This window comes from Micromesistius poutassou, assembly GCF_964030765.1.
Source record: "Micromesistius poutassou genome assembly, chromosome: 18".
NCBI lineage: Eukaryota > Metazoa > Chordata > Actinopteri > Gadiformes > Gadidae > Micromesistius > Micromesistius poutassou.
In genome coordinates this window covers 14,877,251-14,902,989 of record NC_140288.1, presented here as the reverse complement: position 1 = coordinate 14,902,989, position 25,739 = coordinate 14,877,251, and the positions used below count along the sequence as shown (strand labels likewise).

The 25,739-nt window shown below is 45.1% G+C and overlaps 2 protein-coding genes across 3 annotated transcripts in view; one reads left to right on the top strand and one right to left on the bottom strand.

Moving 5' to 3' along the window:
• Window positions 1-15,425, top strand: part of cwc27 (CWC27 spliceosome associated cyclophilin) — a 23,041-nt gene extending 7,616 nt beyond the window's left edge. For both annotated transcript variants that reach the window (XM_084482742.1, XM_084482741.1), the window contains 4 exons: window positions 3,609-3,715; window positions 10,003-10,112; window positions 10,433-10,542; window positions 14,640-15,425. In XM_084482742.1, the coding sequence (XP_084338868.1) occupies window positions 3,609-3,715; window positions 10,003-10,112; window positions 10,433-10,542; window positions 14,640-14,802 (490 nt within the window). In that variant the 3' untranslated portion in view covers window positions 14,803-15,425. The remainder of the gene's footprint in view (window positions 1-3,608; window positions 3,716-10,002; window positions 10,113-10,432; window positions 10,543-14,639) is intronic.
• A 9,678-nt stretch (window positions 15,426-25,103) lies between these two features.
• adamts6 (ADAM metallopeptidase with thrombospondin type 1 motif, 6) overlaps window positions 25,104-25,739 on the bottom strand; it is a gene marked incomplete at both ends in the record, with an annotated part of 42,556 nt that continues 41,920 nt past the window's right edge. Inside the window, 1 exon segment of the mRNA XM_084482729.1 lies at window positions 25,104-25,213. Coding sequence (XP_084338855.1) covers window positions 25,104-25,213 — 110 coding nt within the window.

The following is a 25,739-nucleotide window of genomic DNA, read 5'->3' as shown; positions in this document are numbered from 1 at the left end:
AACATACCCAGGCTGTCTTTTGGGACAACCTGGATCGACAGAGACGCAACTGGGCGATCAGAATGAAATGGTACTACGACGCTCACTTAGGATTCATTAGTCGAGCCAGGTTTTACGGTTTAGGTTCAACGCGCGTGACAAGGGCGTTTATCGCGTCATTTTACCTACCTTTACAAAATGGATCGAGCAAGAGCCGTCTATTTCACTCAAGAGGAACAGATGGTCATAATTAACTCCTATGAGGAGTTCAAAAATCTTATAACAGCTAGGGGCAACACAATTGCACATACTGGCTAGGGAGGTGTGCTGGCAAAAAATGCATATACTGCATATAGTCTATAAAATAACTATGCCAAATTATGAATGTTCGCCATTAATCCCAATAGAGTGATGATGATTTCAGAATGCATAAGCAACGTCCAACCTGCCTTGTTCTATAATTATGGAATTCACTTTAAATACACCCTATATAAGAAATGTCTCGCATATGTTTTCAACCGCTGTGAGGTAGTGGCGGTGGCGTAGTGGATTATTATAAGACTTGAACTCCAGCGACCAGGGTTCAAATCAGCCGGTCCATCATGCCTTTTACCCTCATAGATGTGGTGCCAGCACGGCCTCGAGAACATGGGTTCAAGTTCCAAATAAGCACAAAAATATAATTCCATAACCTTTAGTGAATACGTATTCCATATGACATATGATTTGGGACTTTTTAAGCTTCACACAAATGCACATCACTTGGGAGATGAACCCTGCACGCAGAAATTCAAGACTGACGCGCTACCTCCACTCTACCACTCTCTACCTCCACTCTACTGCTCTCTACCTCCACTCTACTGCTCTCTCACGGAGACACTGCGCAACAGTAAGCTCTGTCTACATAAGGGCCAACGAGGATGATCAAATAGCAAATACCCTTTGATGAAAACCTGTATCTCTCATAAAGGCAATGCCAAGGGATCGTATCTGTCTCGAAAGACCCTCTGTCTCCGGAGAGACCCCTGTACCACGATGTGGGCTCCGGGGTCCACGGGAAAACCCACAAATGGTGACGTCATTGTAAAAAGAGGGGCTAGGAAGCTGCACACGCCGATCTAACCTGATACACTAAGCTGAACACCTGCTCCCGACCAGGTTTGGTTGACAGCATGAATCACCATGGTGATACAGCGAGGCTAAAAGAGATAGACTTTCGTGTCCCAGCTAACCCAGGCTTTGAGCGCAACATACCTGGCTAACCCACTAATGGAGGTTGTAGTATACCCCACTGGTTTGACACAATAATAAACGGACCATGAGCAGGCACAAGGTAAAGAAACAAGTTGTATTTCTCTGCAGAGATCCTTTCCATAATGATAGGATATAATCAGAGCCAGTCAGTGGCAAACAAAACAACACTTTTGGAGGACGTACAGACGCTATGGCGCTTGCAGAGTTCTATGTCAATCCTTGACCAACGTAAAAAAAACGCTGTCCGCATTAATCCCTTGGACCCAAAATGATCCGAAAATAGGCTGCAGATTGAAAGACACTTTCTAGATTGCATGATTACTTATGGAGTGACTTGCAGCATATCTATGCATGCACCATCTAAAAACGGGTGAAATCGTTGCCTCGGTTACCTTCTATTGTTTGATATTGAATGAACCTATTGAGCCAACAAGATGTCAGTGCATGGATCCTGCTCCATAATTAATCCCAAAGTGAGTCAGGTGCCCTGGCACCAAGTGTCCAGAGTAAGCACTTTTTTAAACACCAACACTGCAATAAGACCGCCTGCCCATTTTGTGCACGTTAATCTCTATCGATAGTTGGCAATTACAGTTTTACCAGATAATAAAAACAAAGAATCTAACCAGCTGCATGTCTGACTGATCCCTCAGCTAAAATACCTTGACAACGATGAGGCCAACATGAAAAAAATAGATAAAGGGCAATATTTGCTTTAACTCCCACAGTAGGTGTTCTTGGCAAACGTCTGAAAACCATTTAAAGGTAAGACGAGAGTTAGGAAGCTGCAAACATAAGAGGAGTGAAAGTGGCAGTTAAAGGAGAGGACAGGATAATAAGGAGGTCTGTTCTGAGAAGCAGATGGAGGGAGCGAGGGAAGAGAAAGAGAAAACAAAACAAAGGCTGCCATTGTTTGGTCTGGAGATATCTGGCGGCTCTCTGGGCCACGAGCCCGGACTGCAGCTTACCTGTGTTTTATAGCTCCGCAGCGGGAGAAACCCGGCACAAACAGAGCCTGTCAGGCCGTACAAAAATATTATCCTTCTCTAACATTACATATCTGCTCTGGCACGGGCGGCGGGGGTTTCGTATCTGATGTGTGAAGGAGTGGCGGACGCCACCGCCGCCGCCGCTTGATCTCTCCACCTGAAGTGTCCGGGCCCTGTTTTGACACTTGGGCACCGGGCCAACAGGGGAACCAACCCTCACACAACTTGGAAGAGACGGCCCAAGCCTTGGTCTGCCTCAGGCGTCTGGGGGAAGTTTTTTTTTATCGCAGAGGTTCGGAAAACTGTGCTGGTTTTGTAGATTTCTTGATTAAAAAAAAGAGTTTAAGATTACAGTTAGAGTGCATATGTGGAACAACTGCTGTTTACGTTTTAGTCGTGATTTAGCAGGGGTGTGAAAGCGGAACATTAAGGCTGGATGTCAAACATTGGAACAACTAAACAATCCTAGTCTGCCCAAAATTTAATTTATTAGTTCAAATTGTTGCACGTGGCACGGGTATAATGATAATTGTATATTTTCATAACCTTTACTTAACTACTTATATACTTTAACTTATTTCTCGTCCTATTACTACTGAAGCACTAACATTAGGCCTCCATAATATTTCAAAACTTTGGTTCCTGCAGGCTCTGCTTTGCTGAATCACCTAGACCCCATCTTACCTTCTCTGATGCCTTGGGAACTCTGTTGAACTCTCATGGCATATGTGCCATGTAATTTATTACAGCACGGGCCAGCTTTAAACGTCTATCATTCACTCCTAAGTGCTGTATACAGAGTTTGTATACAGCTTTTGTGCAATCCGGTACACCTAGACACATTACCCCGCAGACAAAATGTTTTAAAAGCCTGGAGTATATCAAGATAATTATTTGTTTGTCAAGCATATTTACTATAGATTACTAATGTGGAAAGTTGTGGAAAATGAATGTACATGCTTGCTTGCTTGCCACGAACAGCAAGTGCAGCCAAAATATGTATTTATTCAGTACAAGACTAAATTTATCCATGACTTGGGATCTGTGTAAGTATTTAACCGGTTCTAACCGTCAGCTAGCCCCTCGTTAGAGCCCTGATTTAGCGGAAAAGCTTATAATGAGTGAACTCAATGTCATTAAAGTGCTAAAAATGTGTTGCTGAGTTTTTAATAGTAATTATTTACAATTTAGTCATTTAGCAGGCAGTTTTATCCAAAACGACTAGCAGAGAATTTATTAAGCCATGCATGACATTTACGAGCAGGTAGGATAGTGGGGGCATCTTGCTCAGAAATTCCACCCAGTGGACTGTTTACATTGGGATTCAAACCCATAAACCTTCTGCCATGGAGTCCAACACCCCAACCGCTCTCGTTGCATCCTCAGCGATGAACTGCGGAAGGAGTCGCGGCAGTTGAAGAAGGATCTCCTGGCCATAAAGCAGAGGAAAGAGGACAGCCTGAAAGAAGTGGAGAAGGAGCAGGAGAAAGAGGGTATGTACAACACATGTGTCCACGCCCACCCGTCTTCTCTTTCTCTGTGAGCTGCTGTAGTCTATTCACTTGATTATTTCATTACAAGCTTGTCTGGGGAACTTGAAAATAATACCCAGGAAAAAAAGCAGTTTAGTTTAATTTAGTTTTAACTCACAAAAATATCCCCAAAGTGTCAACAAGTTGTTTATCCATGTGACATTATCTATTGCCTATTTAGCCATTTCACAGATAAACCAAAGCGAACTACAGAGAATACAGATCATGTATTTAAGGAGGAGTGACCAGGCGTCTTGCTCAATGATGCTCACGATCTGGGTGGTCACGCCCCTTGTGTCTGCTGGCTGGACCCGATGTTTGGCCAGAAGAAGTTGTCCATTGACCCATAATGAAAAACTGTTCAGTCACCTTTTTTGGGGCATATAATGCATTTCAGGAACTTATACAATATATGTGATTCAAAGTGCATAATATTTACATCTCTGCATTTTTTTTAATGAATCCTGAACATTTATTTACCTGATTTCTCGACCATAACTGCACTACCCAGCAACCTTGGCTGTGGTACAGGCTCCTGTCAGACCAGTGGCCTTAACCGTCCACGGTCGCTTGAGCTGCCAGTCCCCCCCACAGCTCCGATGTCAGTCAAAACATGGCACTCACTCTTTCGAGTTTAGTGGTTTTTATCAAACCGAGCACGACTCCTTGTTTGCCCTGTGATTGCAATCTGGAGCAAAACAGTGCGGCGTGATTCGGTTTTAATTCAGTCAGCGCTGAAATCACGGATGTGGCTGCAGAGAGTGGGAATCCTTTGTTTACCAGCTACAGTCCAGCGATGAGTATGCTGTAGTTCCTTTAGTCATACTTTAAACCACCACACCATCACCATCACCAGGGTTTTACGTGTCTATGTGCAGGGATCTCAGTGGGTCGTCCACGGCCGGCATCACAGCCCAGTGGGTTTGTTTGTTAGTGACCCAGAAAAATAAATTTGCTATGGGGGTCCGCAAAGCCCAGACCCAAATCCTCTAAGCTGTTCCACACTACTGTGGTTCAGCAGTCAGGCGTCATTCAGCCCGCTGTTGATGTACCAGTTGATGTTGAAACACATTTTTGACATTTCATGAAAAACCAAACCACTTGGGTTCACCCAACTATGCCTGCAGGGGGTGTGGGCAGTGACCGGATTGTTAAGCAACATTGTTTGATTCCCCCTGGGTGAGCGTGCACCCCGAGGTTGAGGACGTTGAGTTCAGTGTGCATGCTGTCTACTACTGGGTGGACAAGGGCACTTGGACCTAAGAAAGACGCTGTTTGACTTAGACTAGATTCCACAACGGCCCAAGAGGTCAGACGTGTTTTTTCCGAATGACACAGATGGAGAATGCAAATCCTGGACCAATGACGTCAATGGTTCAACCTTCCAAGTATTTATACGCTTTTGGTTTTGTTCAGTACCCACATATGAAACGATACCCTCCTTTATTAGAAAATAGCAGAGTGTGACAGGACCCTGTTAAATTCAGATGATCTAAAACCGTTGCCCCGATGTGTTGTACTCATTACTAACCTGCAGCCTGGTTTGTTAGCTTGCTAAATATAGAAAAAAGGGTCCAAGGGTCTTGATCGTGATAAACCTAACTCCAAGGGATGAAAAAAAACTAGGTTAAAATAGGTTTAAAAAAGCATAACCTTAAATAGAAACCCAAGTTTATTGACCCTATTTAGAGAAAAAAAGTCAATTGTGGCTATTGCTCAAGCAAATTCCTCTGTCCCAGCTGTAAGCGTGTTGGGTGGTGCGCTAAACTAAGCTAATTGTTGTCAGACAACGGCATTGCATAAAATTGCAACCAAAATCCCCAGTAAAACAACAGATATTCTTAACCAGGCATTGTACGATCTTAGTCTCCCATGACCAATTTATATTTATCACAATGGCAAGTGGCTTCAATCCAACATCCCATCATTGCAGTTCTGACCAAAGCAAAGGACAGGCGGATTTTTGTGAACCACACCGAAGCTAACTGATATCCATGTCGCTCAGTCAGCAAAATATCTCATGAAGTAAGAAAGGAAAGGAGGGGGATTGAAGGTCACATGGGTCATGTCTTGTTCAGTCAAAAACACCAACAGTATTTCTGTGCAGTAGAGGAGATAGTAAACACACATTTTAGAGGGATTCAGTGGGGAGACTAAAAACTTGGAGATTTAGCTAGTATTACCATATTTCTATTCTGCTGTAGTTTTATTGTGTTGACCTGTAAGGCACGGGAGAGACAAGGGGGAAAAAAAGTCCTGTTCAACGCCAAGTAAAGCAATTACATTTTGATAAATCCTTTTAGTGTTTTGATTGGATTCATAAAAATGTTTTAAACACAATCTCCTGGATGCCTGATAACAGACGGCCTCTACTACCTTTCCATTCACGCAGGCCAGCAGAGCCAGAACCATGGCTCTCATTTCCTAGTCTCCTGGGTTGTCATGGTAGCAGAAAAAAACTTTTTTTTTGTTGTATTTTTTTTACTGTTCTTTAATTTCCTCAGGCTCTCTTTCAAAAGATAAATGTGAAGAAACCCAATCTGGTTCTTTAGGATCCAAAGACGTTTTTCCTTGCTGTGATTCAACTGTTTCGACGCTGTAACCTGCACCAAACTGTCTGTGTTTACTTAGCCGTTAGCGTAGGCTAATAAAGGCCGTGTTCTGACTCAGAGCTTAACTGATTAATTAGGATCAACAGAAAACGTTGGTATTTTACTCCCACATCTGGAGGCCGGATAGTCTAGTGGGCAGGGTGTTGGACTTCCCTCCGAAAGGTTCCCAGTTTAAGTACGGTAGTCTATCTGTAGGCGTCCCTACCCCCTGCCTGCCCACAAATGGCAAGTGTCCGCTAAAACTAAAGAAATTCTCTTCTTCCGAGAAGAGAATGTTGGATGAATCGTGCTACTAACTAAATTGGTCTGTTAACTTACCTCGGTTTACTATGTTCGGAACTCTCGGTTTAGTGTCATTAACTTTAATTTAATAGTACATTGTTTCTCACACACTTTTAGTTTGCTGCGGGGGGGACATTTAAAATGGGTTTGTGTTGTAATAAATAACAATTATTCCTGAGGCACGGGACTGTTTCTCACTAAATCATGTGTACTCCTAATGTAGATCAAATCCTAGTGGTGAGGAAACCGTGGTAAATGAACCACTGTGATGGTGGATAGATTACTGACGGCAGATTATTTTACAGTTAACTTCTATATGAAGCCATTTAGCAGACGCTTTTATCCAAAGTGACTTCCAGTTAATTGACGTCGGTAATGAGCAGGTAGGGGATAAGCAGGAAGTCTGCGGACATCATGGTTCAAACCTAGTGCCGTTTAAGCTAGGAGCCGAACCCCCTTTCCACTACACTATCCGTCCACATTAGATAGTGTATTAGTCAGGTGATGGATTTGACGAACAGTTATCCTTCCTTATCGCACAACCCCCTTTTTAAGTGTTCTCATAAAACTATCGCTTGTTGCAAAAGGCGGTAAAGACAGATGACCTACTCCCCTCATTCCTGTCCACAACAATCCCGGTTGCCACAACAACAACAGAAGCAACCGCCTTGATTTGTGGCCCTCCCGGGCTCAGGTGACGGAGGAGAGAGCGAGGTGGTGGGAGGTAAGGGTTGGTGGGAGATGAGGAATGCCTTTAGAAAGGGCTGTCAAACTCAAAGATAGCACTTAGTGACAACAGCTGCAGGAGGGGGGTGATGGTGCAGCCCATACAGAACCTCAGGGCACCATCACTCCTGCATGACACGGGGAGCCAGGAGGAGAGAGGGGGGAGGGGGGCGGGTGGGGGTGAGGAGGGAGAGATGGAGGAGGAGGAGGAAGGCGAGAGAGAGGCCGGGAAGAGGAGGAGGAGGAGGAGGGGGAGGAGGATGGTGGGGGAACAGAAAGGGAGAGGAGCAGCATATCGGGGGGTGGGGGGTGGCGGGGCGGGGCGAAGACGATGGAGAGGTTGAAGAAGGGAAGAAGAGGGGGAGTAGGGAAGGAGAACTGAAGGCGGGAGGAGGTGCATGACATGGGGGGAGGGGGGGGGGGGGGTCACAGAGCAGGGTTGGGGAGGAGCGGAGCTGGGAAAGGATGGGGGAGTAGGAGGGAAGCAGCGGTAGTTTGACACAAGGAAGAGGAGGAGTGCCAGGACACAGGGAGGTTGCAGGAGGAGCAGAAGGAGGGGGGAGGTAGGAGGGGTAGGAAGAGCAGGAGGAGCATGACACCGCTGTGGCTGTAGCCAGGAGGAGACCCCCGCAGGAGCCGGAGCCTAGGAGGAGATTGAGGGGAGGTCACTCGCTCTTCTCGCCCATAAATGGGGGAGGAGACGCAGCGCGTAGCTCTCTTGTTGTTGGCTCGCTGCGTCAGCGTGGAGGCAGCGTGACCTACACATGTGTAGGACGGCTGGGGAATTCCAATAACTTCTCAGAATTTGCTCAGTACTTTGCCCCTGGGATGTAATAAGTGTAATTGCATGGTGTCCAAAACTAATGCGGTCGTCACCCAACCTCTTGCATTGGAGCCTTTTGTTGCTTGGATTTCCTCTCGGGCTGAAAGTCCCAAACGCTCCTGAAGACAGCAGTTCTCATCCTGCCATTCTCTAGATTAGACCTGCAGGGCAGCTCAGTCTATTACAGTTTTACAAATGTAGTCTTTGTAGTCTTAATATGAATTGTTATTTCTTTATATATATATATATATATATTTTTTTTTTTAGATGTAAGCAACAGATTTATTTACTACACTAACAATTTCTTGTTTATTTTAGGAAGGATTGTCGGCCCCTCATAGGTCTTCAAAGTAGTGTTTTTGAAGTGATGTACATCATGTGGTCTAGTTTGACCCCGAAAAAGGTTCAGAGTACCAATCCAACGTCCACAGTCTACCTGGAGACGTCCTGGAGCAAGATGTCCTTTCTCTATGTCAATACGTTCACACTTTGCTTTGGATAGAAGCGTCGGCTAAAAGACTCAATTGTCAATTGGGTAGCAAATGACAAAAATTCAATATATAAACCTGTTGAGGTTATGCACCATCCAGTTAAAATCTGCAACAACTTTCCAAACAAAATCTTCTCAAAGTAAACATTTTTCGTCTGTTACTGCCAAGATGTGTAGTGGTTCCTAAGGAGAAATTAAGTTGACTATCCAAGCACGGCCAAACACATTATTGTTAGACATCTACCGCAGGCCATGGCCCTTTGCCTGTAATAACAATTACACCAGGGGCACTTGAGCTTGTCTTTGAACAAGTCAAGTCCGGGCAGCCGGCGTTGGGCAGACAATGATCCTCTTGTTAACACCTGCAGCGTCTGTAACCCAGCGTCCCCTCCGCGGAGTGACAGGCGCTGGCGTATCCCATGACATCATTTGTTCTGTTCTGATGAAAACAAGCGGGGCAGCCATTCATTTCTAATCGCGTTTGGCTAGCTGGCCGCGCGGAGCCACTGCTCCCCCGCTGCGGGTCCTAGCGTCTTCACTGACATCACGACTATTCTTCCTTTCTTTCTTCTTTTGTTGGTTTTTCTTACGATGGAAGAAGCTCCGGTCCGCTCGGTCGAACGCCGCTTGACCCGACAGCCGGTCCCGTGTTTGTCGCTTGATGACATCACGGACAGCATGTCCATGTGGGCTGATGTGTGGGAGAACGGGAACGTGTTGAGACCCATGCGTCCACACCCCAGCTGACACGTCCATTTGTTGTGGTGGCTGTGAGGGGCTGGCTGCTGGGCATGGACCGCTGGGCTCTTTAGGGGTGTTTTTACTTGGTAGTAGTACTGGTAGTAGTAGTAGTAGTAGTAGTAGTAGTACTGGTAGTACTGTATTTGTCTTCTTTCGTCTGTACCCCGTCATGTTGAGCTGTCAACAGCTGTGCTTAATATCGTTGTCTTTTAATCTGAAGACTGATTGACAGAAGTTGTGTACTGTCTGTTGTGTACTGTTTGGGAGCCTAAATGGATACAGAAACGTGTAAACAGTTTCGTAAATAACGCCATACTCTTGTTGAGTTCAACTGAAAATCGGTTTGAAATCAGGTATTCAGGCAGAGATTCTACAAAGCACCTTATAATATGATGGTCTGCAAACATTGTATTGTCTTGCCTTTTCTCAATCTATGACGTCCACCTCACTTACTTGACTCGACTAAAAACAGTCACAAAGTCTGTTAGAATGAAACGCTGAACAACAACTAAAGAGAAAGTACTCAAAGTGCCCTACCATCCCAAATAGAACCAAACTACGTCTTTCTCTACAGGCGAAGGCAAGCCGTCCAACGAGGCTGTGGCTGAGTTTCTGGAAGGCCGCAAGAAGTATGAAGAGCTCAAGAAACAGAAGCGCAAGAAGGGTTCAGGTCGAGAAGAACGGGTAGGAATGGTTCAGTATTTGTCTCACACTGAGATGCTGTTTCGTAAATATCTGTTGTACTTTCTTAATCCCAGATGCCAAATTAGAACAGGACAGTAATAAAAATGTTATTGAGAAAATGCCTTTTTTTATTTCTTACAACAATATGCACCAAACAATAGTCAAATACAATCTTAGTCTTAATTTGATTGATTAGAAATGAATTTAAATAGCAGAATGTAAATGTGGACGTTAACATCATTTACATTAGACGATGCATCATTTATTGTTAAAAGGTCCCTAAATGAGCTTTCCCTTTGACCTTTGACCTGTGCGGGTAGACCCTGGCCCTGCTGGAGAGCTTCAAGACCAAGCTGACCTCTGCCATCACCGAGACCCCAGAGCAGCAGGAGGAGGAGGAGGAGCTGGCCGAGGATGACGACAAAGGCTGGTCAGTCCAGGAATCTCTCTCTCTCTCTCTCTCTCTCTCTCTCTCTCTCTCTCTCTCTCTCTCTCTCTCTCTCTCTCTCTCTCTCTCTCTCTCTCTCTCATATTGAGATGGACGTGGTTACGAATCCATTGCAATTATACATCTTAATATCGGCTATGAATGAGAAAAACTCAAATCAAATCTATATATTTTATATATCAATATTTATGTTGATGTAATGCAGCAGTCTTATTCAATTACATTAAAGCAACAGTAGGTACGTTTGAAGGAAATTAAATGTATATTCAACACCTGGCTGAACTCCCCCATGGTTTCGAGGTTAAACTAATAAGACAAATTTAAAGGTAAAAACTGTATGCATAAAAAAACCCATTATTTATTATGCAACCTTTCTATTATTACAAAAGACAAGCTACAGATTTACACTCCCAACACCAAACGCATACATTTCTATGTTGTAGTTAGCAGGTAACCCAGTCCTGATTCCAACAACTGATGTCTGTGAAAGTTCAAGTGTGTGTGTGTGTGTGTGTGTGTGTGTGTGTGTGTGTGTGTGTGTGTGTGTGTGTGTGTGTGTGTGTGTGTGTGTGTGTGTGTGTGTGTGTGTGTGTGTGTGTGTGTGTGTGTCTCTCAGTGTGCGCGTGTGTCAAGCTGGGATCCCAGCTACCACAGCTACCTGATTGGCCATCAGGAAATCAAAGCTGACTCTGTGTTTTCCTCTCATACTCTGCATTTCAGCAGAGATCTCAACGTCTCGAACCATATAGAGTAGAGTCGTGGTGGAGGGGGGGGGGGGGGGGGATTGGAATGAATACCATGTGTTTGAATTTCGAAGTAGCCGTGCGCAGGAGATTTAGAATAACAAAACCTGTAGTTGCTATTAGTCTCCCTAAAGCCCCCCCCGCCCTCCCCCCCCCCCCCCCCCCCTCACCTACCTCCCTTCTGTCTGTGTGTGTGGGGGGGCCCTAATGAGTTTGAGTGAACCCTTGGCTGGCCTCTGGTGTCTCTCTCGCTCTCTCTCCCGCTCTCTCTCTACCTCCCTCTCCCTCTCCCTCTCCCTCCCCAGCCCTAGACACCTCACCGGGGCTGCGGAGAGGGAGGCGGGCTGGCTGGGTCTGGAGGGGAGGGGGGGCTGGGGGGCTGGGGGGGCCCGGCAGCATATGAGTCGTAGATAAACAGCAGTGGGACCTCAGTGCCACTCTAGGCTCACTGTGAACAGAATGTGGGTTAGAACAGGTCAGACACTGGAAGTCAAGTCTGGGCCAGGAGGAGGTAAACTATTCCATCTGGGCCTGTGTCTCGAAATCCCTCTCACTGTCTCTGTCTTTCTCTTTCTCTCTCTCTCTCTCTCTCTCTCTCTGTCTCTTTATTTTTCTCTCTCACTCTGTCTCTCTCTCTCTCTCTCTCTCTTGCTACCCCTCGGCCTCTACCTCTCTCCTATCCCTCATCTCTCTTCCCTCTACCCCCTCCATCTCCTACCTCCTCTCTCTCTCTCTCTCTCCCCCCCCCCCCCCCCCGTCTCGTGCTCTGGTAGCACGTACACTGTGCTCACTCCTCCTTGTGCCCGCCTCTAAATCCCACCCTCACCGGCTCGCCAGAAAAATAGATCCAGGAGAGAGGTCGTGCATGCAGGCTTGCATCATGGAGAGAGGAAGAGAGAGAGGGGGAGAGAGAGGGGGGAAAACAGAGGGAGAGGGAGAGTGTTTGAGGAAAGTGAGAGAATGTGAGGGGAGAGGGAAGAAGAGTGAGAGTGAGGGGAGAGAGGGTGGGTGTGTGTGTGTGTGTGTGTGTGTGTGTGTGTGTGTGTGTGTGTGTGTGTGTGTGTGTGTGTGTGTGTGTGTGTGTGTGTGTGTGTGGGAGAGCGAGAGTGAAGGGGGAGAGAGAGGTGGTTCTCCTGGATAAGTCCAGGGCTTTCTCTGTGTGTCTGTCCCACTGGGGTCTTCAGGGCTTTCAGTTGCTCCAGGGTGATAGTGCCCTGGCCAGGCTGTCATCGCCCCTACACTGGAAGACTAATGATGGGAGTAGGCCACCGCTCCTCTGGGGCCCTGACACAGTCTAGCCATGACACACACCACTAGATGGACCGTCACTACTTCTGCCCGTCTCAAATAGGAGAGTGGAGGTGGAGTGGAGTGAGTGAGGGAGAGGGATGGGGTAAAGGGGGAGTGAGAGAGAGAAAAGAATGAAGGGAAGGAATGAGAGAGTGAGAAGGGAGCAGAGAGATGGAGTGGGTAAAGGCGGAGAGGGAGAGAGAAAGAGAGCAGAATAGGGGGAAGGAGACTACTAGCAATAGGATGAAGTCAAGAACCAGACTAACCAGCACAGGCGTAGACACGGACGCGGGCCTGCGCGCACGCACGCACGCACGCACGCACGCACGCACGCACGCACGCACGTGGTCATAGTAATAACACCACCACACAGAGCTTGTGCACACAGTCCCAGGAACAGTGAGACGGACACAAACCATATGTTTAACTCACTAAACACAGCAGCAGACGGCTCTCGTTCAGTGTGAGATTGTGATGAATGTAATGTGCGGGGATAGAAAAGATTTTGGGTTTCTTGAAGGAAGGCCGGTACGTCGCCTTTATACGATGAAGTGGTTCATTTGTCAGGTCTGGTTCGGTGTGTCTTAACAAAATTTTTAATTATTCAACAAATCACATACTGTAAGTACATGAGCCACCGGATCCAGAGACTAAACAGCTGATACCAGTCTGATCACTCCAGACGAGTATTGACCTAAAGCAGACCAAAACCAAACTCCAAACCATTGTGAACCTCAACCTAACAACAAACTACTATTTACCTAAACCAGTGTAGACCTAAACCTGACCAGAACCTAACTCTAAACCGCTATCGACCTAAACCAGTGTAGACCTAAACCTGACCAGAACCTAACTCTAAACCACTATCGACCTTAATCAGTGTAGACCTAAACCTAACTCCAAACCGGTGCAAACCTAAACCAGACCCAAACTAATGTACACTTAAACCATACCCAAACCTAACTCTAAATCAGTATAGACCTCAGCAAAACCTAAACCAGTGTAGACCAGTATAGGTCTAAACCAAATTCCACCTGATTCCAAACCAGACCCAAAACCAGAATTCAGCAGTTATGTGTTTATCGATAATTATTATAAGACATATACTGACTGTATATAATCGCCCTGATGTCTTCCATCCAGAGATATTTGTCTAGTATACGACTCCCTTAGCTTTGACCTGAACGCTCGCCCCGTTCCGGTTTACGATGTCCGTTCTAGACAGTTATAGGCCAGTTAACCATTGGATCTGCATTGTTGCTCCAAGAGGTTTCCGTAAGGACAGATGTGCTCCAGCACGGGGATGTCAAGAGGGCATCGACCCACAGAACAAGAGCTTCAATGGGAAGGACCGGGTGGGTCCTAACAGGGGGTCTCGGCGAGGGCGATAAAAAAGCCATCGCCTGGAAGAACAGAGGACCCCAAGTGGTTTGTCATTTCCACCTACCGCTAAATGTCATGTGTTCAAAACGCTCCGTAATCCAAGTCTCTGATCATACAGGCTTATATGGTCATTTAGGGCCCAACAGGGGTCGCAAAAAACATTTTGAGGAGTTCACAGGCCACATAAAGGTTGAGGTAGGGTCATAGATCACCATTGAGTGACCCGTCTTGTAAAAGATTGATCCCTGATCGACTTCAGTAATGGCTCAAACCTTTTGGAACCTTGTTTATTTGTTTATTCTTTGTTTAGTTTAACCTTTTTTTAAAGGCTGGAGATGGTGGGTACTCGATTATCTAATTCTTCTTTTTCTTCCTCATTTGCGGAGAATCCCCTTAAATTGGTCTCTTCCAGAGTCACGCAAAAGCCGCTTTTGATTTTTGATTTCCTTTCTTTCTCGTTTGTTGGAAGGTTTGCTGATCCGTAATATATCACTTCCTTCTGTGGAGCAAAGTACTTTTCTCCTTTTCTTTCTTTCATTTTCTTTTTTCTTCTTTTTTCTTCTCTTTACGTAAGCCCACTTCCTCGGCCCCAATGTGTTTAGTCTGCAGGTAATAACTCGTGGCTTTGAACCCCCCGTCCCGCTCCCCTCTCGTCTGATTTAGGATGGCCCATGTTCTGCAGTTTGATGAGCAAACCAGAAAAGTCAAGGACGCCACCGTCCCGGACGAGGACACGTTCGAGATCTACGACCCGCGGAACCCCGTCAACAAGCGCCGACGCGAGGAGAGCAAGAAGCTCATGAACGAGAAGAAAGCCAAGAGGTGAGGTCACCAGGGGTGAGGGGTCGGGGGGTCGGGCCTGGGAAAGACTGGTTCTGCTCCATTACTTCAAAACGTCCACACACACACACGCACACGCACACGCACACACACACACACACACACACACACACACACACACACACACACACACACACACACACACACACACACACACACCGACGGATTCTGTCGATCTCTGCGGGGTTTTTTCTCCCGACATCTGGATGGAGGATGTCCACTTTGATGTGTACCGTTGCTGTGATCTGTAATCGGAATGTCATTTTTTTCCCGTATCCTCCCGACGGTGCTTAGCTCGTTCTTCGGTTCAGACTGCACTGCAGTTTGTCATTTTGCTGTTTGTGTTGTTTTTGTTTTTTTCAAATTCGCAAAGGATTCACGTTGGCTGTTCAAAAATATGTCTTGTCGTATTGATATTTCTTTGAATTGTGAACCCTTCCTTCCATCAATAAATAACATTTGTAATCAGAGACTTTTATTTCATACAATCGTACGCACACACCATTAAATAAAAGCAAACAACAAATACCTTGCTAAATTTGTCTATAGATGTCATTGCTTTCATTGCCTAAGGCAGTGATTAACCTAATGCTTATGATGAATGCAGATAACGTGATGTCTTTAAGGTGTTTGGAGGTTGTGTATTAAAACCCTTGTGTACTCAGTGGTCTCTACATTTCCTTTGTGATCCAGAACTTGTTATCTTAGAAGTTGACTACGCAAATCATCAGACTCCATTTGCGATGAGGTTGTTCGACCTACAAAAGATTCTGGGTTTGATTCCCCAATATCTGCCGCCAAAGCTGTAGTCATCCTTGATCAAGATGCCCCCCTAACCCCGCTGGACGCGTCGGCTAAGTGAGTAAATGGGGAACAAATGTGCCTTGGAATTGAACCTCGGAAAGATCACTCCATGTGATTTGACCGTTCAAATAAACGTAGAAAGTACAGTGAGGTAACGTCCTCTCCTGCTTATTATTATACTGTCATCCTCAGGTCACTGTTACAGATCAAGGTCAAAAAATGAATTTATCCAAAGTGTTTTGCTTACTGCAGCAGACATACAGCTGTGTGTGTGTGTGTGTGTGTGTGTGTGTGTGTGTGTGTGTGTGTGTGTGTGTGTGTGTGTGTGTGTGTGTGTGTGTGTGTGTGTGTGTGTGTGTGTGTGTGTGTGTGTGTGTGTGTCTCTCTCTCTCTCTCTCCTGGGAGCTTTACTTTGACTCATGTTGAGCAGGAAGCAGAGTTTTGATGTGAGCTTTAATGAGTCTGGTTCTGTAGGTTCATCACGCGGGTGATGCTGTCATCTAAACCGTCCGTTCCGTTCTTTTGATTTATTTGAGTTGGAATGTGCCACCAATTAATGATAATATGAAGGGGTTGGGGGGAATTAACGCAAATATTTATATTGCAACAGACTTTTCGGGGACCACCACCGGTAGTCTAGCGTTTAGGGTGCCGGACTCTCAGATGAAAGGTTCTTGGTCTGAACCCAAATGTCTGCGGTCACCTGTAAGTGTACGCATGATGCCATAAAGCCTACTCCTTAATGAAATGTATCTAAAACTCCCTGTTAGTCTCTTCAGATACAAGCGGCACCTGCTAATTTACTTAATGATAAAAACTGACGCAGTGACATCATTTTTCTCTTTGAATTTGGGTGGCCTGGAATAATCCTGTTAAAGTCACTTCTCCGGCACACCACCGGGAGAACAGTCCCTCCTCAGACGCTCTGTCAGCGCCACCATGCACGGCTCAGAGCAGGAAGTACGTCTCCTGCGCCTTGATGAGATGGGAAGCTAACAGCATTACCGTGTTGTTCCCTTTCGACCACTATCTCCCTTTGCCCTTGTGGGCCCCGGTTATAAATAGCAAACAGATCCTTCTTTCGCACCGTGAGGAACAGCAACTCATCTCAGGCCTCTCTCCTTGTGCCAGCCGCTTTGTCTTGTGTTTGAATGTTTTCCTAGAGAGAGAGAGAAAAGGGTTTCATTTAGGAGCGGCTGTACTACCGGTACGTGCGTGTGATGGATGGCAGTGTATTTATGGTTAGCAGTGGTAACGTTTTGACAATGTTACTTTCCTACTGTAGCAAACGCATACAAACAATTTATGAGATTGAAAAGGACAAGAACGGCTTATCTCATGGTTGTTATTCCAGTAGTGCATTCAGCCCCCCCCCCCCCAAGGACAGAGCAGTCTTGTATTGGTCCACCATGAAGATGACTTCAGTATTTGCAAGGTTGTACTTCAGTGGCCAATAAAAAAAATATGCATCCCAATAAAGCAATAGCTGTAACCGTCGCATGTATTGAGCTTTGGAAGCCGGTATTTAATAGTATTTTTTTAATACAGTACAACGTCATTGATATTCTGCTGTCATAGATTGTTTCCCTGCCAATTACTTAATAAAATGGCCTTTCCCCTTAAGCCCGGTTTGTCTCGGTTGAAAGCGCGGCCTGGTCGGTGTTTATGGGATAGCGTTCAAACTGTACTACTTGTGTTACAGCAGAAGCGGTGTGAGGATACTCCGTCATTAGGGCCCGGTAAAGCGAGTCGAGGGCCTTTGGACCGACAGCGTTGTGTTAGATTCTTGCTGGTGGGTCTGTGGTCCCTCCAGTGGGGAGGACTATCGCTGACATGAGCTCCGGCTTGCCAAGTTCCTAGCGGGTCCAAATAGGTTCTATGCATACGACTCCTCGTATCCGAAGGAATTGGACGAGACCAATCAGGAATGAACGCTATTTCCCAGAATTTGCGGGCATAGAAGAAAGCTAGTCAAAACAATAAATGTAGTCCAACCAGTATAACCAAGAGGAAGGTCAAAACTGAAAGACTCAAACCTCAAAAAATATTTTACCTCAAACAAAATGGTCAATTTGCATTAAATTACACACAGGGTGGTTGTTATCTAACCTCTTTCATGGATTTGATGAAAATATCTCCATTTAAGGATTTTCTTTCATATTTTAAGAGATGGCTGTTAAATGATTCATTCTTTAGGTAAGAATAATATTACACTATCGTGTCCAAGAAGGGAACGGCCTCTGCCATATTGTGTCTTCTTGGCTCTTTGAGTCCTAAATCACAGCTAGTACCAATCAAGTTTAATTACTACAACTTTTCACAAGCATATCCAGAAAGGCTTGCCACAATTTGGTTTATTTGAGCTTTTAAATCTGAGAGAGACCGACAGCACATTAAACATTTTTTTTTAAGATTTATCGGTGTTGTTATATCGCAAAAGTATTGTTGTTTGCCAGCTATAAAACTTTACAAGAACAATTTGATAAATACGATTATAAACACAGAGTACGTATATATACCCACTTCAATGACTTCACAATCAAGTAAAACGTGCTTCAATGTGATTTACATTTTCATCTGTATTCCATTAACCCTTATTATTATTTTAGTTTATCATAATTTCAATTTAAGCTATCGTTTTATCTGTTAATAATCCTGTGTTTTATGTGTCTGATGACCAAAGTTGGTAAAAAATGTGTGCTCTATTCCCACAACTGAGATGTCTCACTAGCTTGATATCGCTATTAGCATAGAGCAATCCTCTATGGGACTTCCTGTAGACTTTTCTATTTATAGCACAGGGGCTAGCGCTGCTGTTTTGCTGGCTATTCCCTCACCTTGAGCGGGTTCATCCCCGGCATGGAATCAGCTCCAGACGTTTGTCTTCACCTTCACCACGTCCTTCCTGCGTGTTCTGGATCAGAACCAATCCCTTCTCCAAATTGAATGAGTAGCTGCGATCTTGGACACAATGCAGCGGCCCATTGGTTGAAGGGAAAGTTGATCTGAACTGTACCTGAACTGACCCGCAGCAGTGGTAGACAGACCCTAGAATTGGACGTACATAATTAGCGTTGTTCCCGCCACGCATCGACATGTCTCATCAAGGCATTCCAGCTGGGGATTCTGTCAGAAAACGTTGAGTACTCTGGTGGGGTGCAAAGGGCACGTGGCTGTAGCCATATCTCCATCAGTCGTGTCTCTGCTGGCTCTCTCTCTCTGTCTCTCTCTCTCTCTCTCTCTCTCTCTCTCTCTTGAGAGAGAGAGAGTCTAGACCACGGTAGCAACGTAGCAATACGTCAGGAATCTGCATTTCTTTTGCAGATTCCAGACATATTTGCATGTTCTTCTACATGAAAATTCAAGGAAAGGCAACAGAGACAACTAATTACTTTTAACCTGCAAATAGGTTCACCCGTTGCGCAAGCATCTTTTTGGAAGTATCGTTGAGGTGCTATTCATCCTGTATTGTACAGAGAGAACATGATGCTGCAATGCTGTCCTGGAAGATATGGATTGATCACAATGTTAGCTCTCGTTCCCTCTGTACCTTTGGAACAAAGGAAGTTGGAGAAAACCCTCACCCGATGCATTATCTCACCCTTATGATCGCATTTATTCATCCACCCTTTACACTTGTGCCCCATCAGTAGAGTGCCTATTGATTCTCTATAAATATAATCTACTTAAGTGACAGGGGGCCAACCCGGTCTGCCAAGACGGCGGGAGAAGAAGATGCTCTCAGAGCAGGAGAAGCCCAGAAAGTGCCCCCAGCTACCTGCCAGGCCAGAACCATTGGCCAAGAACACAATTACTTTAATAGACTTTCGTATTGTCAAATCGCATCTTGGGGATGTGGCATTGATATGGACGGCAAAACCGTGGCCGTAATGCACCTTTTAGTCCCCGCACAAACAAACCAATAGATCAAGCGGTGGTGCATGCTTAAGCACAAACAAACACAATGTGACAGCTCTATTAGCATTCATCTAGTTCCCATCAAGCCTTGGAATGTCTTGAGGCTGGTATAGTTCTGCCTGAGGCTGTAGAGCTGTGGGTTCCCTGATATGCGTATGCAGGAGAAGGGTGAGATAAGCTATAGATATTTGATGATGGATTTATGCCAACCATTTTTTTTTGTCAAACCTTTCAGACGTCTCGTATATATATATATATATATATACGAACTGACTGCCTAATGATTCATAGCCACGAGCAAAATACTACTGATCACTTAGTGTGTAGTAGAGCAAAGCGATTACGTTACCGGCAGATGGTGATTGGATAAAAAACTATTTGGGTAAAAGGAGATTCACAAAAGTTCATGTTGGGGGTCGGCAACATTTTCCGAGCTAGAAACAGAGTCACAGGCCATAAAAGGTTGAGGAATCACTGAGGTAGAGGTTAATCAGAACAGCTGCTGACGAGACGATCCCTGCTGACCGCACAGCTGAACGGCCTGCCGTGATCTTAATGCGTGCTTGTTGTCATGTGAAATGTGGAAACCGCAATCTAGTGTGAAGAGGCTACTTTCACTCTTCTTCTGCCGCCGCGGCCCCGGGATGCTTTGATCTTTCTCCTCCACCACCACCTCCTCGAGAATAATCTGGACCTCAGCTGTGGGAGCCAGCCGGAGCCCAGAGTGGATAGCAGGTGCTACCACCTTGACCTTCACATCCCAGCAGGGGTTCCATGGTGTGGGGTGGTGGGGGTGGAGGTGTGGGTAGCATTCCAGGCTGTCAGACCTCCTCGGTCCACGCATGCACTGTCTCGGATCACACCATCTGGGGGCCACTTTTTGGCTCCTTTTTTTTTTGCTCTTCACTCCAACGGAAGGGCCTACGGGTGGCCCCCACAACACTTGTCGACGACACCCGTAGAGTAGAAACCACAGCGGCCTTTGATAGGGGTCTGATAAAACCGGGGGGGGGGGGGGGGGCAGGATAACGGTGTCACTTCACACCCAGTTGATCCCTCACACCCCTGGGGAGGAACACTCAAAGGAGCCGACAGCGACCAACACGATTCCTCGGGTCTAAAATAAACCCGTCCTCTAAAAACAAGTAATGGCTTCAGTCACTGTCACTGCCTGTCGGTCTATTCATCCTAGACCTGATGTTACTGCAGGGTTCATCTTGAAGTGATCGATCGACTTCACACCTGGTGGTGAAATAGGGACCCCTAGTATGTCCTATGAACACGTAAACTATGTTACGTTAATCTCTGTCAGTAAACCTGTCAGTGAGTGGATGCTTAAAAAGGGAAACCCTGTTCATTTTGACCCGTTTCTACTGTTAAGCACATGGTTACTTGTTACTTGTTTATTAAAGTACACTCTGTAAGCTATGACTGTGCACGCCTTGTGTGCGAACACTAAACACATTTTCATTTCAAATTGACACAGTTGCGTGTCTGACGCAATCCACACCGGCTAACTCTGGCGTCATCCATTGTGTTCAACATTCCCCGTCGGCCTGAAATCCATCCATCCATTCTCGCTCTCTTGCTCTCTCTCGGTGTCTCCCTCTCTCTGTGTCTCTCTCTCTGTCTCTGTCTATGTCTCTCTCTCTCTGTCTCCCTCTCATGTCTCGGTCTGTCTGTCTCTCTCTCTCTCACTCTCTATCTCTCTCTCTGTCCTTCTCTCTATCTCTCCCTCCCTCTCTGTCTCCATGTCCTTCTCTCTATCTCTCCCTCCCTCTCTGTCTCCATGTCCTTCTCTCTATCTCTCCCTCCCTCTCTGTCTCCATGTCCTTCTCTCTATCTCCCCCAACATCTAGCTCTGCAATGTAAGGCTTAATGTAATCACAGGACCCAGCAGACTGCCAGCAGCAGCAGCAGACAGGCTGCTGGGCCAGACAAACAGGTATTCTAAACGGGCTGCATTAGCCCAAACACACCATCTGTCTTCCCCTCGTAATGGGAGACAGTGGATTAAAAGCAGAGGCCGGTGTTTCCCTGCTAAGTGGGCCACTTATTGTTTATTTGGATTTCATTACCGGGGGGGAGAAGGAACACCTTAGGTTACCTCAGAGTGAATCCAGACCGGGACCAAAGAACAGGAATATTTCCATAATCACGGAACAATACAGTACAGATGCTTGATGCTCTTTAGAATCAGCAAACAATTTGAAGGTAGACACCGTTTAATACATGACTTTATTAGTGTTGCTCATGAGATGACTTTAATAGTGGTGTAACGTTGGAAAGAATACTAATATCACTTCCATGATTACTGGTAAAGAATTGGCGTATGACAACATATGACATGTAATGTTAAGCCTGTTGGATTGAGTCGCTCCATTGGTTCCCATTAGTTCAGTGACATTTAAAACAACGTATACACTACCAGCATCACAAGCACGCAGTATCTAAAGTCAATACACCTTATCAGTCTGTATGCACGCTTTAAACCAGACGTGTGTCTCATCTACTTTTTGAGTTATATTTGGAAAGTTTGAAAGTAAATGACTTTACTTTTTGGAGATAAAAGCATGGCCCGTAACACCGACACGTTTCAGAGTGGATGCTAGTTTGGCCGGGGAATCCGATTGGATATCACATGTTATGACAAGCAGGGAAAGAATGAATTGTACACAAAGTCTCTTTCGAACCGGCTCTTTTTTATTATTTTATTAGATTTTATTTTGTCTACTTAAAAAAAAAAAAAAGTTTGTGAAGGGCCAATATTTCACTGCACTTTTTTTTCACTATGCTTACATAAAAAAATGACATGCAGTGAAAACAAGGTACGACAAGTGACACAACGCAATAAATTAGCATATCATTTACATTTGAAAAAAAAAAAAAAATTAACAGTGTACCAACATTAATACTGAATATAAAATATATGCAAACTAATCACATATTGCTTTTCGCATCTCTCATTTTGCACTTTAGGTACAGCTATAATAATAATCAATGTGACATTCAAACATCCCAAGTTCACAGCAATGAGTACCAGTTTGATTGAGTGTCAACGTGTTTTTCCAGAAGGTTCCGGAAAAGACTCACAAGGCTTTGACGAAGCCCCTCGTATTTAATTCTGTCTCAAAAAGTCCTCGAATTCATTGTCTTTTTAATAATTTTCTTGATTCATGGTTTGATAAGGGAGCAATGACACCTTGCGATAATATTTTTTCTTTTACACTGAAGGTGGCTACGGAATTGAAGTAGCAGTTAGCAGCAGCAGCAAAAAATGTAATGGTGACTTGTTTGTTATAACAGTTTTAGATGATGATTTGACACTGAGACTGGGATGCTCGGTCTCCTCAGTCGTTTCGTTCAGCGCTTTTTTGCATTGTCCCTCCTCCGTAGGTAGAGTAGAATATCGTCTGCATATAGACAAATTAATCACACGTTTCCATCGGCGTCCCCTCCGCTCAACCACGTCAAGGGTGTCAAGGGTGTAAAAACCCTACAACGTTTTAACCCCCCCTACCCCCCCCCCCCCCCCCCCCCCCAGGGACAAACTTGGGCCAAAGTCCTCGTATCGTTAGCACCCCCGAAATAAAACCAACAAAAAAAAAACTGTTGACACGAGGAAAATTCCCAGTGTGAGTTAAAAAAAATATTAGAAAGAATTTTACAAAACAATAACATGACCAGCATTGAAACCATAACAGAAGACAACAGGAAATGATGTCGGCCGTCTCATTGTTTGCTCTATGGAATAGCACCAGAAGACTATGAGACGACCATTAGAAGACCATGAGACGGCTGGATGCCCTCAAGAGGATGGTGGGAAGGTAAACGTGGGTGCTCCATAGGAACATAGGAGCAGAAAGCACCGTTCAGTTGGCTGTTTTTTTCACTTGGAAGAGCAGAGGGTACAGAAGAGAAGAAGGATGCAGGAATCAAGGATCACGAGTAGGGATATGTACTGGGAGTCTGGAAACTGACGAACTGAGTGTGTGTGTGTTTGTGTGCGCGTGTGTGTCTGTAAATCCTGAACACAAAAACAAAGCTTTGTTTTTTTACGGGCTGTTGAATGCTAACATGTCCTAATCGATTCAATGTTGCAACCATGGGACACTTTCCAACTACACAACGCGTGTGCATACGGGTTTCTGCTTTGCAATTCCAATGGCAATAAGCAGACCACATCACCGGCCGTTGGCAGTGGAATAACAACAATATGGTCCTTCAAAATATATCCTTCAAAAACGCCTTCTCCTCCCCTCCTTCCCTCTGCCTCCCCCTCTTCCTCTGCAGGGATGGTTGGTAAAGGCTGGTTGGGTAACAGTCAGTGTTCGGCATGGCCTAGGCACCGTGTGATAACGACTTCTTGGTAAACCAGAGGAACTGACCAAGCCTGCTCTGGACTAACGTTAATGACACCGTCAGGAAAGAAGGCACCCTTATGTGGGATGAAGAAAACTGAAAAAAACGACATCAACAAAAGCAGTATTATAGCAACAGCAACCACAACACAACAACGAGGAGAAACCCTTGTGAAATCATCTATTTGACCGATTTCTGGTCCTTGGTTAATGTTATATTCTATAGTATACGAACCCTTGCAATTAGTAAAAAAAGAAAAGAGTTACAGTATGTGAAAGGGTTTGTAAATAAGTACAGTATGTAACATGTGCATTCATTCCAGCACAAAATTGAATACGAATGCAATCGCATTACACACACACACACACACACACACACACACACACACACACACACACACACACACACACACACAAACACAGTTTCCATGACAGTAGGCTACTTTCAGGACACAAGTACATGATAATGTACAAACAATGATGAAAAAAACAAAAACAAAACCATGACTTAGAATTGTATAATAAATATACAGTACGCTGATGGGTGAGTCGTGTGTGTGTGTGTGAGTGTGTGTGTGTATGTGTGTATGTGTGTGTGAGAGAAACGTTTTGAATTGTAACATACGTATTTCTCAAACTTTTTGAAATATTAAAACTGAAAAAGTGCACCGAAAAAACGTTAGCAGGCGGCGTAACCGACAGCAACACTGCCGTGGAGAGAAGGATGAAGTCCGATGTGAAGGTCGCAGAACCTTCTAGAATAGTTCCTAAGGGCCATCCTCCGTGTGACGTGTCCAGCACTTTGGATTCATAAAAACAAGACGATGGAAGACCAACACTTATACCGATAATTATTATTATAATAAAATAACAATACTAACATTAATCTTCCGAATTACACTTCACAGAAGTGAAAATAAAATAAAATAGAATACAAAAAAAATGAAAAACAAAACAAAATGAAAAACACGTGTGTCAGCATTCTGGCTGAGCAGTGGTTTGGGGTTCCAACGTGGAGAGCACAGGGCGGTGTGGGAAAGGTCAATCTGTACTTCTCTCCCTCCCTCTCCCCACAGTGTACATCTCCCTGTCTCTCGCACTCTAAATGCCAGTCCGCTCTTTTAGTCTTCCTCCCGTTGCCATCCCCCCGCCTGTCCTCCGTCTTGGTTTTGCCCTCTTCGGCATTCCGTCTGTCCGTCCGTCCTCAGTGCCCTTGACAGGTCTTGCAGCACATCTGTCTGAAGTAGGCCCGGCTGCAGAACTTAAACTTGAGCACCAGTGGACAGTATGCCACTTTGTTGACATCCTTGCATTCTGGAAAAGCGAGAGAGAGAGAATGACAACACATTTGATAAGTCTATGACATAACATTACTTAACGGCCAGGCCAAGACGACACCAATGCAGTTCAGGCCATATCTTCACACCGAAGCAATTGTATTCGTCCATGAAAAACTGAAATTTACAAAGAGCTTTTCCTAGTGTATACGTTTTTTCACTTTGGAGCACTCCCAGGGAAGAACGCATGGAAGCAGGAGTTTTGTTAATATATTCTTGGGGCTGTCTTGACTGAATGGACATGACAGTGGAGATAGAGAAAGGAGAGGTAGAGACGGTGTGACATGTAGCAAAGGACCGCAGGTGGGACTCCCTGGGACGCTACAAGGCGTAGTGTGATATTATATGATATAATACAATATATACATTGCATACATGGTCAGCACACTGGCGGGTTGATCCACTGCGCCGCCCCAGATGGAAAAGTTTTGACACCAAAAATTTAATTTTAAAATTTAGCCCGCAAGGTTGTGTTGACATGGACTTAGTCGCAGTGTATATAC